This window comes from Dromiciops gliroides, chromosome 4, assembly GCF_019393635.1.
Source record: "Dromiciops gliroides isolate mDroGli1 chromosome 4, mDroGli1.pri, whole genome shotgun sequence".
NCBI lineage: Eukaryota > Metazoa > Chordata > Mammalia > Microbiotheria > Microbiotheriidae > Dromiciops > Dromiciops gliroides.
The window spans coordinates 238965586-238982690 of NC_057864.1; the positions used below are offsets into that span (position 1 = coordinate 238965586).

Genomic DNA, 17105 nt, shown 5'->3' on the forward strand with positions numbered 1-17105 from the left:
TAGTTAATGCAATTACTCAGAAGGAAAAGAGGAGGGAAAGGAAGAGAGGTACCTCTCTCTTCTAGATACCCTCTTATCCTGCTCTTGCCTATTGACTTTGACCCTCCACTCAGGGTGACCTATGCTTCAGCTCAGCTAAACAATCCTTCTGACTTTGCCTAGAAAGAAAGTGAAACATCCTTCCCTAAAGAGCACTGAATTTGATTTCATGGTGCTTAACCCATAGGAACATGTTTCATTCATTCTTCTAGAGTTATAGAATCTCAGAGTTGAAAGGAATCTCATAGATACAGAGCTGGGAGGGACTTCAGAGACCATCTACTCCAGCCTGCTCATTCTATGGATGAGGAAACTGAGCCCCAGAGTGTGTAAGTGACTTGCCAAAGGTCACATAGGAAGCAAAATGGCAGAACTGAAGTTCAAATGAAGATCCAGTGAATCCAAGTTTACTTTCCACTGAACCACAGGTCATGTCTGTTCACTGTATGGAACCCACAAGTATGAGTCCACATCACATTTGAATGACAATTCCTCATCCCTCTTAAATCATCATCCTACTTTCATGTCTAGCCCTGTCACCTTTCCCCTTTTAATAGAAGACAAAAGTGACAAAATCTAATGTCAACAAGCTGAGATTCAAAGTCCTATCTTCTACCACCAAACTGAAGGGTCTTTGGGGAAAGCTGCCTTTGTCTTTGGGAAGCATTAGAAAAACTATGTGGCTCTACTGAGGCCTGGGGATAGAATTTAAGAGGGCCACATGTAATCCTTTTCAGAATAACATATAGCTAGCAAGTGGCTGCTACAAATAACTTTCCATAGAAATCTTCCTATTACTTAGTTTGTAAAAATCACACTAATAAATATTAAACATAATAAACTAATTAAAAAATATATATATTTAAAATACTTATACTATTTATAAGTATCCAAAGTTTCCATTTTCCTACAAGAAACATAGTTCTCTAATTCACTACCTGAACCCGTATCCCAATTTCACATGAAATGTTTTGTCATGTTTTTCTCTCTGGTTCTTAACAGCTCTAATTTGTAGCTATTCATATTTCACTCTGTTTAGTTCTGTCTCACTGTCTCATTCAACCTCTTTCTATTCTTTTTGTGTGTTCTTTTTTTATGACTCATTTCCCCCCTCTCTCTATCCCTAGTGAGCTGTTTTCCTCTCTGCCTCCATCTCTCTGTTTTGGTTTCCCTATCTATCTCTCTGCAAAATGACTTCTGTGTCAGGTTTCTTTCCTCACTGGCACCTCAAGTCCTGATAATGACTCCACACACCTAACACATCACTTAATTTTCTCTTCATCTCTTTTTATTCCTTTCCTATCCCAGGGCCCTAGGCACTCACCAGAAAAAAGCCAAGTCCAACACAGAGTCCAACTGTAAGTGCAGCAACGGCTAGAGAAATGAGGATGATTTGCCAGGGCTTCAGGAAGCCTGTAGGTTTAGCCATGGTCCTTGGATTCTCAGTGGTGGTCCCTGGGACCTCAGTGGTGTATTCCTCAGTGGTATATTCTTCAGTGGTGGTTCCTGGGACCTCAGTGGTATATTCCTCTGTGGTATATTCTTCAGTGGTGGTCCCTGAGACCTCAGTGGTGTATTCCTCAGTGGTATATTCTTCAGTGGTGTATTCTTCAGTGGTATTTTCCTCAGTGGTGGTCCCTGGGACCTCATTGGTATATTCCTCTGTGGTATATTCTTCAGTGATGGTCCCTGAGACCTCAGTGGTGTATTCTTCAGTGGTGGTTCCTGGGACCTCAGTGGTGTATTCTTCAGTGGCATATTCTTCAGTGGTGTCTTCTTCAGTGGTATATTCTTCAGTGGCGTCTTCTTCAGTGGTGTATTCTTCAGTGGTGGTTCCTGGGTACTCGGTAGGTATTGGGATCTCAGTACTTTGGCTAGTTCCTACTTACAAGAAATATCATTAAATATGCAATTTTTAAATGACAATAATACTTTTTATAATTTAGTATTGATAAAGTGCTCAGCACAGTGCCTGGAACATCATAAGTGCTATATAAATGCTAGGAGTTTATAGTTATCATCATCATTATTCTTATTATGCATTCTTCACTGGTACTTCATGGGCTTTCACTATTTGACTACTTTCTACTCAAGAAAGGTCTCTTTTAAAAGAAAAATCCCTTTGCCTGCTCAACTTAACATCTGTTTCTATAATCCCATCCCTCCTTAGCAATGCTTCCTGGCAAAGCTTTGATTTTCTTGAGATAAGAATTACCAGGGGCAGCTAGGTGGCGCAGTGGATAAAGCACCGGCCCTGGATTCAGGAGTACCTGAGTTCAAATCCGGCCGCAGACACTTGATACTTACTGGCTATGTGACCCTGGGCAAGTCACTTAACCCCCATTGCCCCGCCAAAAAAAAAAAAAAAAGAATTACCAGGTCTTTAGGATTTACTTCTTAGAAAACTTGTCCAGAGGGAATCTTCTGACACCCAACAATGAGAGCTAGAGGACTCAGAAATCCAGTTCCCACATGAAGCATCTTTAAATTTCCTAGTGATAGAATGTTGCCAGACTGCATACTTCCCTTTTCCCTATCCCTTTTCCTGACCTCTTGTGCTCCTGAACCTTGAAAGCCACACTATTTTAAAATCAGCTATTTGTATTAAACTACTATAATCTCTTTCCTGATTATGAAGTCAAGAAATGGGAACAATACTTAGTGGCTTCTAATTAGTTCCCTACCTAGTAATGTCTGAGTCAAAGTGGGAACAAAGGGGTAGGTGGATAGGATTGGTTTTCCATCTCTACATAAAGCCAGGACCACTATGAAGGAATGAACTATCCTGTTGTGGAAAAGACAAAGAACCCAAGTGTCTCAAACATTAATGTATGAAATTATGAGGAGAGACATGGGAACCTCTATGGAATCCAGGTTCCAGGATGTATCTCCTCCCTCTGAGGACTGAGACACAGTATGTAGTATCCTCTGCCCTAAAGCCCTTTTCTCTAATTGCCCCCTCTTTTCCTTGCCCATTTGGAGGGCCTGAAATTTCCCTTTGGAATTAAACATACCCTAATAAGTGACTTGCTTGAATAATAATAGGTAACATTTCTATATTACCCTGTGTCAGGCACTGTGCTAAGCACTTTACAGATATTACCTCATTTGGTCTCCGCCCCGCCCCCAACAGGGCAATGAGGATTTAGTGACTTGCCCAGGGTCACACAGCTAGTTAAGTGTCAAGTGTCTGAGGCTAGATTTGAACTCAGGTCCTCCTGAATCCAAAGCCAGTGCTTTATCCACTGTGCCACCTAGTTGCCCTCACCTCATTCGATCTTAACAACAACCCTGAGAAGTAGTTGCTATTATTATATAGCTTCATTCATTTTTTAAACTGGTTCCTGAGGAAACAAGGACACCTGAGGACCTCATTCTGTCCTTTCTAACACCTGGTCTTCTCCAGTGGAAATAAGAGATCTGTCTCCAAAGCCCTCCCCTCCCTAAAGCCCTGTTCCCCACCTGGAAACCAATCACTGTAACTCCAACTCCTTAGACTTGTATTCTGTTAAGTGGGATTGGTAATGGCCCTCTCTCTCTGGTGAATGGATGTAGCATATTCTATTATTCAGGCCAAGGTCTAAATCAGAGCGAAGTATGAGACCTAGGGTCAAATTTTGGGGGGAGGTGAGAGTAATGAGAGGGGCATTTGATTCAGGATACAGGTAGAATCAGTATTAAGGTAGGATGAATAATTAAGGTGGTGAAGGTAGGGTCAAAATTGAGGGAGCACTGAATTAGAAAGAATGGAGAGAGAATATGAATCATTTTCCTAGGAAAAAAGGAATTGAGAACTGGGGAGGCAGATTTGAGGGCCAACCTTGGGCAAAGGCACAGTAGGGGGCTGCCTACCCCAACTAATTGCAAGGCCACTAAAGGCCTCTCAGAATATGTTCCCTTATCTCCATGTCTCTGCCTCCCCCTCCCCTCACACTAATTCCTGATATCTCAGATTCTTCTTCTTTTTTTTTGGTGAGGCAATTGGGGTCAAGTGACTTGCCTAGGGTCACACAATGACCCTCAAGTGCCTGAGGCCAGATTTGAACTCAGGTCCTCCTTGACTCCAGGGCTAGTGCTCTTTCCACTGAGTCACCTAGCTGCCCCTCAGATTCTTCTAAGAGCACCAAAAAACTTTCATTTCATAAGGAAATATCATATTTAAAATGCACCTACCCATGGGAGGGGTAACTCATCAGATGTTTTCCTGAAAGTAGGATTTGATAGGGGAGAGGGAAGAAAGTATGGAAACACAGCAAGGGGCTTCATGGAGGGGAGAAAGCCATCAAGGGGAAGTTCCAAGTGCCCAAGATCAACCTTACCTATGAAACCTGATTGCCAAGGGTCTGCCCTGCCTGCCTATAGAGAGAGATACCTCTTCTAGGGATTCATACCCTTCTCCTAGATCATTGTCTTCTACACACTTTCCTCTGAAATAATTTCACTCACCCTCTCTCAGGAAGCTGAGAAGTAGCAGCAGGAAGATTGAGGGGGAGATTTTTGGTCTTCTCATCTCAATAAAATCTTCTGGGGCTGGGAGTCAGGAAACCTGGGTCTTGAGAGCTGATATTCCCAGGCTTTTTTTTTTTTTGCCCCTCCTTTTCTTTATTCTCCTTTTGTCTTTTACCCACAACATTTATAGTTGTTGCTGGACCAGGAAAGACCAGGCTTCCTGGGTCCTTCCTTTTCTAGGGAGGGACAGCCCCAGACCATTGCTCTCTATCATTCAAAGGCTGAAGGAGCCAACAAGGGGTGTGGCAGAACAGAAGAAGAAGAGGTGAGATATAGTTGTAAAAGGTAGGTCATGGGCTCAGGGGGGAGGAACAGAGGTGTGTAGTCATAAGGGGATCAAAATTGTCAGTGTGAAGAGGAATTAGCATCTGAACCACAGGCTTGACCAAAAACCTGTTCTAGATATAAGTGACTCACTTCTCAGGATGGGAGGTTCTGGATTCCTGGAGAGTTAGGGGGCTAAGGACCAGATCTCTAGAGTCATTCCAAGGTAGGAGTATGCTGGTAAACTGGATCACTAGAAGAAAAAAAAAAAAGCATGCATGACACACTTTTAAGTTTATTCTGCATTATTAACATTTTATCCATTGCTTTCTTGAATCTAGACAATTGTTTTTTTGAATCTAGCACTTCCCTTCCTTCTTTGTAGAAGTGGGAGGCTTCAAGGTATGGAATATTTAATGTCAGACTCTGTCAATGTCTTGGTTAGTTTTCCTAAACTATTTTTTTTCCTTTTAAAAATATTCATGGGACAGCTAGGTGACCCAGTGGATAAAGCACTGGCCCTGGAGTCATGAGGACCTGAGTTCAAATCCGGCCTCAGACACTTAACACTTACTAGCTGTGTGACCTAGGCAAGTCACTTAACCCCAATTGCCTTGCCAAAAAAAAAAATCATTCATTCATTCAGTTAGTGTTTTTTGGCGGGGGGGGGGGGGCAATGAGGGTTAAATGACTTGCCCAGGGTCACACAGCTGGTAAGTGTCAAGTGTCTGAGGCTGCATTTGAACTCAGATCCTCCTGAATCCAAGGCTGGTGCTTTATCCACTCCGCCACCTTAGCTGGCCCCTAAAATTATTTGTTATAAGGGATGACTTTCAAGGACAGAGAAGAGGAAACTGGGAATGTATTGGGAAGAATATTGGGAAAAGCCAGAAATGCAAAAACAAAATGTGATTAAAACAATATAAATAAATAAATACTTATTGGGTGGGGTTGAATTGGATCAGACCACCCATCAAGATCATACCTCCTTTAGCCTTGCTCCTATCCTAGGAGATAAAGAAAAGAAAATTTATTGTTGAAAGGAAAAACACCTTGATCTCCAAAAAGAGGGAGGCAGGGTTTTGGTATCAGAAAAAGTTTTTCTTTCTTTTTTTTTCACATGTTGCTTCCCAAACCACTTAAGGTAGCTAGAATAGTAACTGCCACCCAGCTACCCATACAATCATCCATACCCAAACCTTTAAACTGCCTCCATTCCATCTTGTGAATAGCTCATAATGCCACCTGTTACAGGAAGTCTTCCTGGATTTGTCAGGTAAGATTGAGTAGTTATAAAACATCAGGCTTAAAAACAAAAACAAAAAACAAACCATCAGGCTTGTCTGATCTGGAACTATTCCCATTTTCAGCCCCCAAAATGTTCTCACCCATGATCTGTGAATGGTCTAACTACCAAACCTTACTATTAATCCTTATCTTTGTAGAATGATTTTTATTTAGTACTTTCTGTGTCCCCAGAACCACATGGTGGCTTCTTGGTCAGGTAGCTTTCTGAGAGCAGGGACTGTGTCTTCTTATGGGACCAGGAATTCCCTGAAGTCAGGACCATGGCCACCGCCTGCCACACAGATGAGACAAATGAAAGTTCTTTGATGCTACATTGTTATGATGGTGGAAAATGGATGACCTCTGGATTGGGAAAGATGGAACAAAAGTGGTTAACTGGTTGAAACCCAACTTAAGAAAGGAGAAAGTAAAAGTAGCTGCCCTTCATGAATTAAAGTTAGGTGTTTCAGAGGAAACACATCCTTGGATACTGAAAGAATTCATACATTGTATTAGTAAATCACTATCAGGGATTTTTGTAAATCATGGATAATTGGGAAGACTATAAAGGAGTGGAGAAAGGAAAATGTCCTGAATTTTTGAAAAAGGGAAGAGAGTGGTCTGCAAGTTACAAGACAGTAAGAATAGAACAGACTTTGATTATTGGCAAAATTCTAGAATGTATTCTTAAATAGATAGTTTATGAATATTTAGAAAGGGGAAGCAGTGACCTCTGGGGGCCAATATAGCTTTATTAAATCAAGTTAGAATAACCTTATTTTCTATTTTGAGAGAGTTACTATCCTAATATTTCATTTACATAGACTTTAGAAAAACCTTTGACAAATTTCTTCATGTTAGCCTTTTGGACAAAATAGAGAGATGTGGGCTACATGATCAGTAGGACTGGTCAATGGATTAAAAATTATTTGAATTTTTGGACCAGAAAAATAAAGCTTAATGGATTGATTTTTTAATGGTGCTGATTTTAAACAGAATGCATTTCTTTGTTTTGTTTTGTTTTTGAGGGGCAATGAGGGTTAAGTGACTTGCCCAGAGTCACACAGCTAGTGTGTCAAGTGTCTGAGGTCGGATTTGAACTCGGGTCCTCCTGAGCCCAGGAGCAATGCTTTATCCACTGTGCCACCTAGCTGTCTTCCCCCCACCCCGACCCTTTTTTGTTTGTGTTTTTTTTTGTTATTGTTGTTGTTTTGTTTTTCATAGAATGCTTCATGTGTGACAGTACAACTGCATCATCAAATCTCCAACCAATAAGATATTTGGCATCAAAGACTGTGTTGGTGGGGCTCATTGCAACTTGATTCTTTGTAGCCTCACCAATTAAATGTTCTGTGTTGGTGAAGGTGGCATAGCTTGGGGTGGTCCTGTTTCCTTGATTGTTAGCAATGATCTCCACTTTCCCATGTTGGAAGACTCCCACATAGGATTAAGTGGTGCCAAGATCAGTGCCAGTTGTGGGTCTCTTTGACGTGGTTTCTGGGGCGCTGGGGATTGTACCTGACTGCTTTTGAGTAAGAATGGCTATTGTGTTGAGTAAGATCTGGCTCAGTGGCTTTTCGAAGGGAAGCACCCCAGTGATCTGACTTTAGACTTGGACTAGCAAATATTTTTATCCAATTAAGTCCTTGAAGACAACTATCATCCCTGCCCCTTGCCCCCTTTGTATATGTATTTCGTTTTCTAGTCTCTAGACTAAATGTTCAATTCACATCAATAAACATTTACTAATTGTCTGTTAGGGGATGGGCACTATTCTGGGCAAGGGGATATGATGATAAAAAAAGAAACATTCCTTTCCCTGTAGCCCAGAAGGGTAGTCTGTATATAAACAAGTATAAATTATATATAAAGTAATACAGAGTGGTTTCCAGAGGAATAGAGAGTAATGTAGAATCAGAAAAAGTTTTATGTAGGAAGTCATACCTAGAATTCTAAGAGGTGGCCGTGAGGAGGGAGGGAGAACATTCCAGGCATGGGGGACTAGGTGTGAAAAAGAGTGCCATGTATGGGGAACAGCTATCAGGCCAGACTGGAAAGGGAAGGCATGCCCAATTATGGAGGCCTTTAAATGTCAGGCTGAGGATATTGTATTTTATCTTAGAGGCAATAGGGAGCCACTAAAGATTTTTTTTTCATAGGCAGAGTGACATGCCAGATCTTTGTTTCAGTAATATCAATTTGGCAGCTTGTGGAGGGTTGACTGGAAAGGAGAGAGACTGGAAGCAAGAACTTGCCTAATTTCTGCTCTCAGAAAGTTTCCTAGCCATGAAATATTTTATAGATTCAAGATATACCGATGCCCCCAGATTTGTAAAGGGTTGCTAAAGTTTTAGATTACAGGATAAGAATCCCAAAAGGTATAAATAGTCTAGAACACTGGCCCTAAAGAAATAAGAAGAAATAAGATAAATGTAAATATGATGAAGATGTAGCCTACATGCGATGGTATGTACCTTATCTTACACCTGGGCAATATACTTGTGTAAGCAGCCCACATGAACTCCTGTGCTGACTTCCTTAAGCCTACTATAAGAAGGCTGAGTGTCACTCAAAAGGGAGTTGCCCAACAAATGGCATTAAATTCAGGCCAGCTGTCAAGTGGTCCCTTTAGAGTTGCCATGGGGCTAGAGCAGAATAGCCTTTCTAAAAAGCTGTAGCATCCACACTGGCCAGTATATGCTATGCAACCTGCAAATGCTCAGCTTGCTCCCCCTCTCATCACTACTGAACTGAATGATTTCCGAAAGCAGCCTTGGCCAGGTTCTGAATTCAGATTAGCAATGATAAAACATTGCTTGAAAATTTTACCATCCCTACCCATCTTTGGGCTTTCTTCTCTCAATCAGCAAGCCTACCGCCACTCATGGGATATGATCATTCAACTGACTATAGACACATTGTTTAATAGTTGTAGAAAAAAATCACTATTGATCAGAGAAATGCAAATTAAAACAACTCTGAGGTATCACCTGACACCTATAAGAGTGGTTAATATGACAAAAAAGGAAAATGTTGGATGTGGGAAAACTGGGACACTAATCTACTGTTGGTGGAGTTGTGAACTGATCCAACCATTCTGGAGAGCAATATGGAACTATGCTCAAAGGCTATAAGACTGTGCATACCCTTTGATCCAGAAATACCACTGCTAGGTCTATATCCCAAAGATATCATAAAAAAGGGAAAAGGACCCACATATGCAAAAATATTTATAGCAGCTCTTTTCATCGTGGTTAAGAATTGTAAATCAAAGGATTCCCATCAATTGGAGAATGGCTAGACAAACTGTAGTTTAATTGTGATGGAATATTATTGTCTTATAAGAAATGATAGGGCAGCTAGGTGGCACAGTGGTTAAAGCTCTGGCCCTGGAGTCAGGAGGACCTAAATTCAAATCCAGTCTCAGACACTTGACACTTACTAGCTATGTGACCCTGGGCAAGTCACTTAACCCTCATGCAAAAATTAAAAAAAAAAAAGATAAGCAGGATGATTTCTGAAAAGCCTGGAAAGACTTACATGAACTGATGAATAGTGAAATGAACAGAACCAGGAGAACATTGTACATAGTAATAGCAATATTATTTTATGAAGAATTGTAAATGATTTAGTTATTCTCAGCAATACAATGATCTAAGTCAATCCCAAAGGACTAATGATGAAGCATATTATCTGCCTCCAGAGAAATTTTGATATTGATTGAACACAGACTGGAGCATGCTATTTTTCACTTCCTTTTTTCTTCTATTCAGGTCTTCTTGTACAAAATGGCTAATATGGAAATGTCTTACATAATTGCATATGTATAACCTATATCTGATTGCTTACCATCTTAGGGATGAAGGGAGGGCAGGGAAGGAGGGAGGGATAGAATTTGGAACTCAAAACTTTAAATAAAAATGTTTAAAAATTGAAAAAATAATTGTAACAAAAATGCAAAGAAAATTGTTATACATTGCCCATGTGTGCAGCCTCTACTTAAAATCATATCCCTCAACTCATTCTAACTAAACCTTTCTTCTTTCTGATGTCTGGAGAAAATTCCCAAACAGCCCATAGTTCATAGAGAAGGAAACAGTGGTTCATGTGTCCAGAGTGCCTGCTTTAAATGCTGGAAATTATACAGTAAGGCAAGGACAGCATAGATGGGCAATCTCTTTTGACACACCACTCCAGAGCTTTGGATGGCAGGCTCTGAACCTCTGAACCAACTCTCAATCTGCTTTTCTGCTTCTGTGTCTCTCCAAAGTCCAGCTTCAGCTTTCCTGCCCTGCCAAAATTCAGACACAGCAGATAGTTGCATGGGTTGCCCCACAGGGGTTCCATCTCCCTAAGTTTGCTGCCATCAGCCTTTGTGCATTTGGAGCTTCAATTTCACTGCAGTGGTTCCAGCCCCCTCATTGGCAGACAGGAAGTTTCTCTCAAGGACAAAGAAAAGAGCTAGAAATCCTTCCACACCTAAGGGCTCCGCCATTTCTCGGATTCATTAATCTGTTTATCTCTCAAGATTTCCAAGATCGAAAATTTCACAGAAATGAAGCAAAGAAACATGTGCTAAATAACACTACAGTTGGGTCTTAAAAAATCAACTTCAGGGGCAGCTAGATGGTGCAGTGGTTAAAGCACCGGCCCTGGATTCAGGAGTACCTGAGTTCAAATCTGGCCTCAGACACTTGACACTTACTAGCTGTGTGACCCTGGGCAAGTCACTTAACCCTAATTGCCTCACTAAAACAAAACAAAACAAAAATCAACTTCATAAGCACAAGATGGAGAAGTAAGGCTAAAAAAGAGTTCATGTGGAAAGGACTTAGAGATGTTAATAGATAACATAACACAGTTCCCAAAGTTCATTTTAATCTAGCTTTCATTAAAAGAGTCATCATGTCCAGAATGAGGGAGCTAATTACATTTAAGACCATATCCAAGACACCACATTTTTCTTTTTCTTTCTTTCTTTCTTTCTTTCTTTCTTTCTTTCTTTCTTTCTTTCTTTCTTTCTTTCTTTCTTTCTTTCTTTCTTTCTTTCTTCCTTCCTTCCTTTCTTTCTTCCTTTCTTTTTTTTTGCAGGGCAATGATGGTTAAGTGACTTGCCCAGGGTCACACAGCTAGTAAGCATCAAGTGTCTGAGGCTGGATTTGAACTCAGGTCCTCCTGAATCCAAGGCTGGTACTTTATCCACTGCACCACCTAGCTGCCCCCAAGGCACCACATTTTAAGGTTATTGACAAGCTGAAGTGTGACCAGAGGAGGGCAAACAGGTTGGTGAAAGAACTAGATACCATTCCATCTTAGCATAAGTTGAAGGAATTGGGAATGTTTAGCCTACAGAAGACTAATGCAGGAAAGAGAAGGGGTTTAATAGTTGATTTAAAGAATTTAAATGGATTTCATTAGGAAAGGGGATTAGACTTGTTTTGCTTGCCATAGAGGGGGAAAACTAGCAGCAGTTGTTGGAATTTGTAGAGAAACAGATTTTTGCTGGATATAAAGAAAAGTTTCCTTATGATTATAGTTATCCAAAAGTTCAATGGGCTGTCTCAGAGAGGTTTTCTCTTCTTTAGAGGTCTTAAAACAAATGTGGCAATGTGTAGCAGGTAGTTCTTATAAGGTAGAGTGATGAAGAAGAGACAGATAAGAATCCCACCCCGTTTCCTCTTGCCCCCATCTTTAAGATGTGAGGGATAGGGGACAGCTAGGTGGTGCAGTGGCTAGAGTACTGGCCCTGGAATCAGGAGGACCTGAGTTCAAATCTGGCCTCAGACACTTGCTACTTACTAGCTGTGTGGCCCTGGGCAAGTCACTTAACCCCAATTGCCTCACCAAAAAAAAAAAAAAATTAAGATGTGAGGGACATCAGTCCTTTCCAGTCTCTCCCCTTCCCACCCATCACCCATTAGTTCTCTAACAATCACACATGTTTCTCCTTAGCCTCATGCTGTTCCATCAGGCTATTGTGGAGGAAAACAGTAGCAATGGTGAAACCATAGTCACTATTCAACTATAAACTGCACTAACCATTATGAGTCTAGACCTACATGCTTACTTCTAACCACCACTGTAGTTCTACTGTTGGGCTCCTTAATAATGTCATTGAAACTAAAATGGTCTCTCATGGACAAAGGAATGTTTCTAGATCATCCCTTAGAACAGCTGGGTGTTGGTGAGCTATATCTTATAGATTGCTCCTTGGGCATATCCCACTCATGAAGTGAGAACACATTTATCCCCTTGTTGAATTCATGCCTCCACCATTCCTCCTATTATTTTTTTTGTGTGTGTAAGGCAATTAGGGTTAAGTGACTTGCCCAGGGTCACACAGCTAGTGTCAAGTGTCTAAGGTCGGATTTGAATTCAGGTCCTCCTGAATCCAGGGCTGGTGCTTTATCCATGGAGCCATGTAGCTGCCCCTCCTCTTATTAGTCTTGTACTGCAAAGTCCCGCAAGTCAAATTTTTTGGTATCCTTAAAGCCTAAGAGAGTCTTTTTTTTTTTTTGCAGGACAATTGGGGTTAAGTGACTTGCCCAGGGTCACACAGCTAGTAAGTGTCTGAAGCCAGATTTGAACTCAGGTCCTCCTGAATCCAGGGCCAGTGCTTTATCCACTGCGCCACCTAGCTGCCCCAAAGCCTAATAGAGTCTTACTAAGAAGGAGTAGAAACTAAGTCCAGGAGCAGCCCTCTATAAATGAAAGAGGATTTCTTTAAAATAGAAAGGAAGATGAAACGTGTAAATAATGTGTAAGAGTTGTTGAATTTAGTGGTAAAAGTGACAAATGTGTACTTAAATGTTTCTACTTCTTTCAGTTTTTTTTTTTTAGCTTATGTACTATGGTATAAAAATGGATTGATCTATAATAATCATATTAGCTAGTACTTATATAGGACTTTAAGGTTTGCAAAAATGCTTTACGTATGAGAATCTTGTTAGATTCTCACAACAACCCTGTAGATGTAGGGACCCCATTTTAAATATGAGGAAATCAAGGCTAAGTGAGGTTAAGTGTACCTCCTCACTCTCTATAAAGGCAGGTAGATGGCCCAGTGGCAGGCCTGTTTGAATAGAGCCAATTGTAATTTCCAGTCTGAGCATTTACACTTTGGAAATCAGCAAATGTTACAAACCAGGGCTTAACTTATTGTCCTCTTGATTGTCTAGATTTAAGAAAGTGTTAATGTAGATAAGATTTGAAAGCGTGTCCTTTCTTAGTTCTTTCTAAAAAAGTCCAACTTCTAAATATAAGTATATTTATTTTTAGATTGGATATCATCACAGAAAGAGTTTAAACATGGTCTTTCAGGGTGAGAGGCATATGAGGCCCAGGAGTGCTAGCAAGAAGGACCCACCAACTTGAGTTAGGCAGAAGGAAGCTTTCTTGTTTGAAGTCGCCACTTCTTCCTGAAGCCAGCTGACCTGCCACTTAAGGGCCATGGGCTTTTTGAGGATCAGGGCCCATTTTGTCTCCCACTCATCTCCATGGCTGATGTGCCTGCTTGTCTCCTCCAGAACCAATTATGGCCCCATCTGGGTCGAAGTCCATGGTTCCATCCATTTACTCCATGGTCCAGGCCAAAGGTGAGGCCATGAGGACGATAAACAGCTGTGGGGATGGGATTTCTCATGTGCAGAATATTTCTCTAAAACATAAGAAAGTAATGGGTTTCAGAGCTGAATTCTCCTATGATCCTCTCCCAGCCTCTCCCCTAACTCCTTTACCCCTTCTCCTCCCTTCTTAGTCCTAGAATACAGCATAGAATCACAAACTCATAGAAGTTAGAGCTAGAAGGGACCATACATATAATTAGTCATATAGTCCAATCTCCTCATTAAAGGAATAAGGAAACTAAAGGCAAGAGAAGGGAAATGACTTGTGTAAGGTTACAATCAACAAATAACAGAGGCAGAATTAGAATCCAGGTCTGAACTGCCAGACTGGTTGGTCCACTGCTTTCAGGATGTTCCCTGACTTTCTAGGCATTCCTTTTCTAATTGTTATTACTATCACAATAGTATGGTAGTAACAATTATAAACTCACATATTGTAGTTTTTCAGATCTTCTATATACATTATCATATTTCACTGTTTTTCTAAAAAGCGTTCTCCATTTCTTGTTTTCATGCTCTATTCCCTACATCTTCTTTATTTTCCCACAGCCACAAAAATCCTCCCACCCTTGTTCTCCAGGACTTGAACACTTACAAAACAGAAGAAGAATCCAATGCCAGCACCCACAACCCCAATAATTGTGGCAACAGAGATGAGAGCAATAGCCCAGGGTTTCAGGGGCTGAGCAGGTCTCACTGGTGGGGCACTGCTGCTTGTACTGGAGATTCTCCCAGTAGTTGGAGAGCCTGTTCTAGTTGAAGAGTCCTTAGTAGAGGTCATGGAGCCTGTTCCAATGGTAGTAGATTCAAGAGTAGAGATGGTAGAGTAAGGGATAGATGTTACAGAAGCTGTAGAAGGGGTTGTGTGACCAGTAGTAGAGATTGTAGAGCCAATAGTAGAGGCTGGGGAGCTGGAAATAGATGTGGAGCTTGTAGTAGGGGCTGTGGATCCCATAGTAGAGGTTGGGGAGCTGGAAATAGATGTGGAGCTTGTAGTGGAGGCTGGGGAGCTGGAAATAGATGTGGAGCTTGTAGTAGAGGCTGTGGATCCCATAGTAGAGGTTGGGGAGCTAGAAATAGATGTGGAGCTTGTAGTAGAGGCTGTGGATCCCATAGTAGAGGTTGGGGAGCTGGAAATAGATGTGGAGCTTGTAGTAGGGGCTGTGGATCCCATAGTAGAGGTTGGGGAGCTGGAAGTAGATGTGGAGCTCTGAGTAGAGGTTGGGGAGCTAGAAATAGATGTGGAGCTTGTAGTAGAGATTGGGGAGCTGGAAATAGATGTGGAGCTTGTAGTAGGGGCTGTGGATCCCATAGTAGAGGTTGGGGAACTGGAAATAGATGTGGAGCTTATAGTAGGGGCTGTGGATCCCATAGTAGAGGTTGGGGAGCTGGAAATAGATGTGGAGCTTGTAATGGAGGCTGGGGAGCTGGAAATAGATGTGGAGCTTGTAGTAGAGGCTGTGGATCCCATAGTAGAGGTTGGGGAGCTGGAAATAGATGTGGAGCTCAGAGTAGAGGTTGGGGAGCTGGAAATAGATGTGGAGCTTGTAGTAGAGACTGGGGAGCTGGAAATAGATGTGGAGCTTGTAGTAGAGGCTGTGGATCCCATAGTAGAGGTTGGGGAGCTGGAAATAGATGTGGAGCTCAGAGTAGAGGTTGGGGAGCTGGAAATAGATGTGGAGCTTGTAGTAGAGACTGGGGAGCTGGAGATAGATGTGGAGCTTGTAGTAGGGGCTGTGGATCCCATAGTAGAGGTTGGGGAGCTGGAAATAGATGTGGAGCTTATAGTGGAGGCTGGGGAGCTAGAAATAGATGTGGAGCTCAGAGTAGAGGTTGGGGATCTGGAAATAGATGTGGTGCTTATAGTAGAGACTGGGGAGCTGGAAATAGATGTGGAGCTTGTAGTAGGGGTTGTGGATCCCATAGTAGAGGTTGGGGAGCTGGAAGTAGATGTGGAGCTCAGAGTAGAGGTTGGGGAGCTGGAAATAGATGTGGAGCTTGTAGTAGAGACTGGGGAGCTGGAAATAGATGTGGAGCTTGTAGTAGGGGCTGTGGATCCCATAGTAGAGTTTGGGGAGCTGGAAATAGGTGTAGAGCTTATAGTGGAGGCTGGGGAGCTGGAAATAGATGTGGAGCTTATAGTGGAGGCTGTGGATCCCATAGTAGAGGTTGGGGAGCTGGAAGTAGATGTGGAGCTCATATTAGAGGTTGGGGAGCTGGAAATAGATATGGTGCTTGTAGTAGAGGCTGTGGATCCCATAGTAGAGGTTGGGGAGCTGGAAGTAGATGTGGAGCTCAGAGTAGAGGTTGGGGATCTGGAAATAGATGTGGTGCTTATAGTAGAGACTGGGGAGCTGGAAATAGATGTGGAGCTTGTAGTAGGGGTTGTGGATCCCATAGTAGAGGTTGGGGAGCTGGAAATAGATGTGGAGCTTGTAGTGGAGGCTGGGGAGCTAGAAATAGATGTGGAGCTTGTAGTAGGGGCTGTGGATCCCATAGTAGAGGTTAGGGAGCTGGAAGTAGATGTGGAGCTCATAGTAGAGGTTGGGGAGCTGGAAATAGATATGGTGCTTGTAGTAGAGGCTGTGGATCCCATAGTAGAGGTTGGGGAGCTGGAAGTAGATGTGGAGCTCAGAGTAGAGGTTGGGGATCTGGAAATAGATGTGGTGCTTATAGTAGAGACTGGGGAGCTGGAAATAGATGTGGAGCTTGTAGTAGGGGCTGTGGATCCCATAGTAGAAGTTGGGGAGCTGGAAATAGATGTGGAGCTCATAGTAGAGGTTGGGGAGCTGGAAATAGATGTGGAGCTTGTAGTAGAGGCTGTGGATCCCATAGTAAAGGTTGGGGAGCTGGAAATAGATGTAGAGCTTAATGACATAGAACTTGTTACAGAAGTTGAGGTTGAGTCACCTGTAGGAAGACAAGTATAAAAAGGAGATTCTGGAGTTCTCCAATATGTACTTCTTTGTGTACTACATGCCATTACAGGCCCTAGACCTACTGATTTCATGAACAATTATCAGACCAAATACAAAAATCTGATTGAAAGACCACTGGCTCTGGCATTAGAGACCTGCTAACCTGTATGGTCTTCAGTAAGTCACTTAACTTCCATAGGCCTCAGTTTTCTCATCTGTACACTGAGAATGTTGGACTAGTTGGCTTCTGTGGTCCCTTCTAGTTCCAGACCTATGATCTCCAAAGATCAAGAGTCATGGAAAGCAAGGTCCAGTTCAGTCCCTATGTCTTCTCTGGTACAATGAGGCATAAGGTCCAAGGGGTTATCAGCATGTGGTGGTGGTGATCATCATCAATCATCAATCATTCATCATCAGTAGTTTGAATCTTAAAAGCACTCTAATCTTAGAAAGTACAAAGGCT

At 42.0% G+C, this 17105-nt stretch overlaps 1 protein-coding gene across 1 annotated transcript; it reads right to left on the reverse strand.

Annotated features, from left to right (window-relative positions):
* Window positions 1-1351: 1351 nt before the first annotated feature.
* Window positions 1352-16557, reverse strand: MUC21 (mucin 21, cell surface associated). Its single transcript, XM_044003359.1, has 3 exons — window positions 14320-16557; window positions 6277-6391; window positions 1352-1920 (listed from the first exon to the last, which is right to left on the reverse strand). The coding sequence occupies exons 1-3, from the start codon at window positions 16555-16557 to the stop codon at window positions 1352-1354; spliced, it is 2922 nt and encodes a 973-aa protein (XP_043859294.1).
* Window positions 16558-17105: the final 548 nt, after the last annotated feature.

What these genes read in the sequence shown, in the direction of transcription:
- MUC21 (XM_044003359.1), bottom strand. Translation starts at nt 16,557, where the DNA reads ATGGGATCCACAGCCTCTACTACAAGCTCCACATCTATTTCCAGCTCC. An exon ending in TTGGATTCTTCTTCTGTTTT is followed by an intron (nt 6,392 to 14,319) that starts GTAAGTGTTCAA and finishes TCTGTGTGGCAG; the next exon opens with GCGGTGGCCATGGTCCTGAC. An exon ending in TGGTTCTGGGGACACAGAAA is followed by an intron (nt 1,921 to 6,276) that starts GTACTAAATAAA and finishes TCTTGTAAGTAG; the next exon opens with GAACTAGCCAAAGTACTGAG.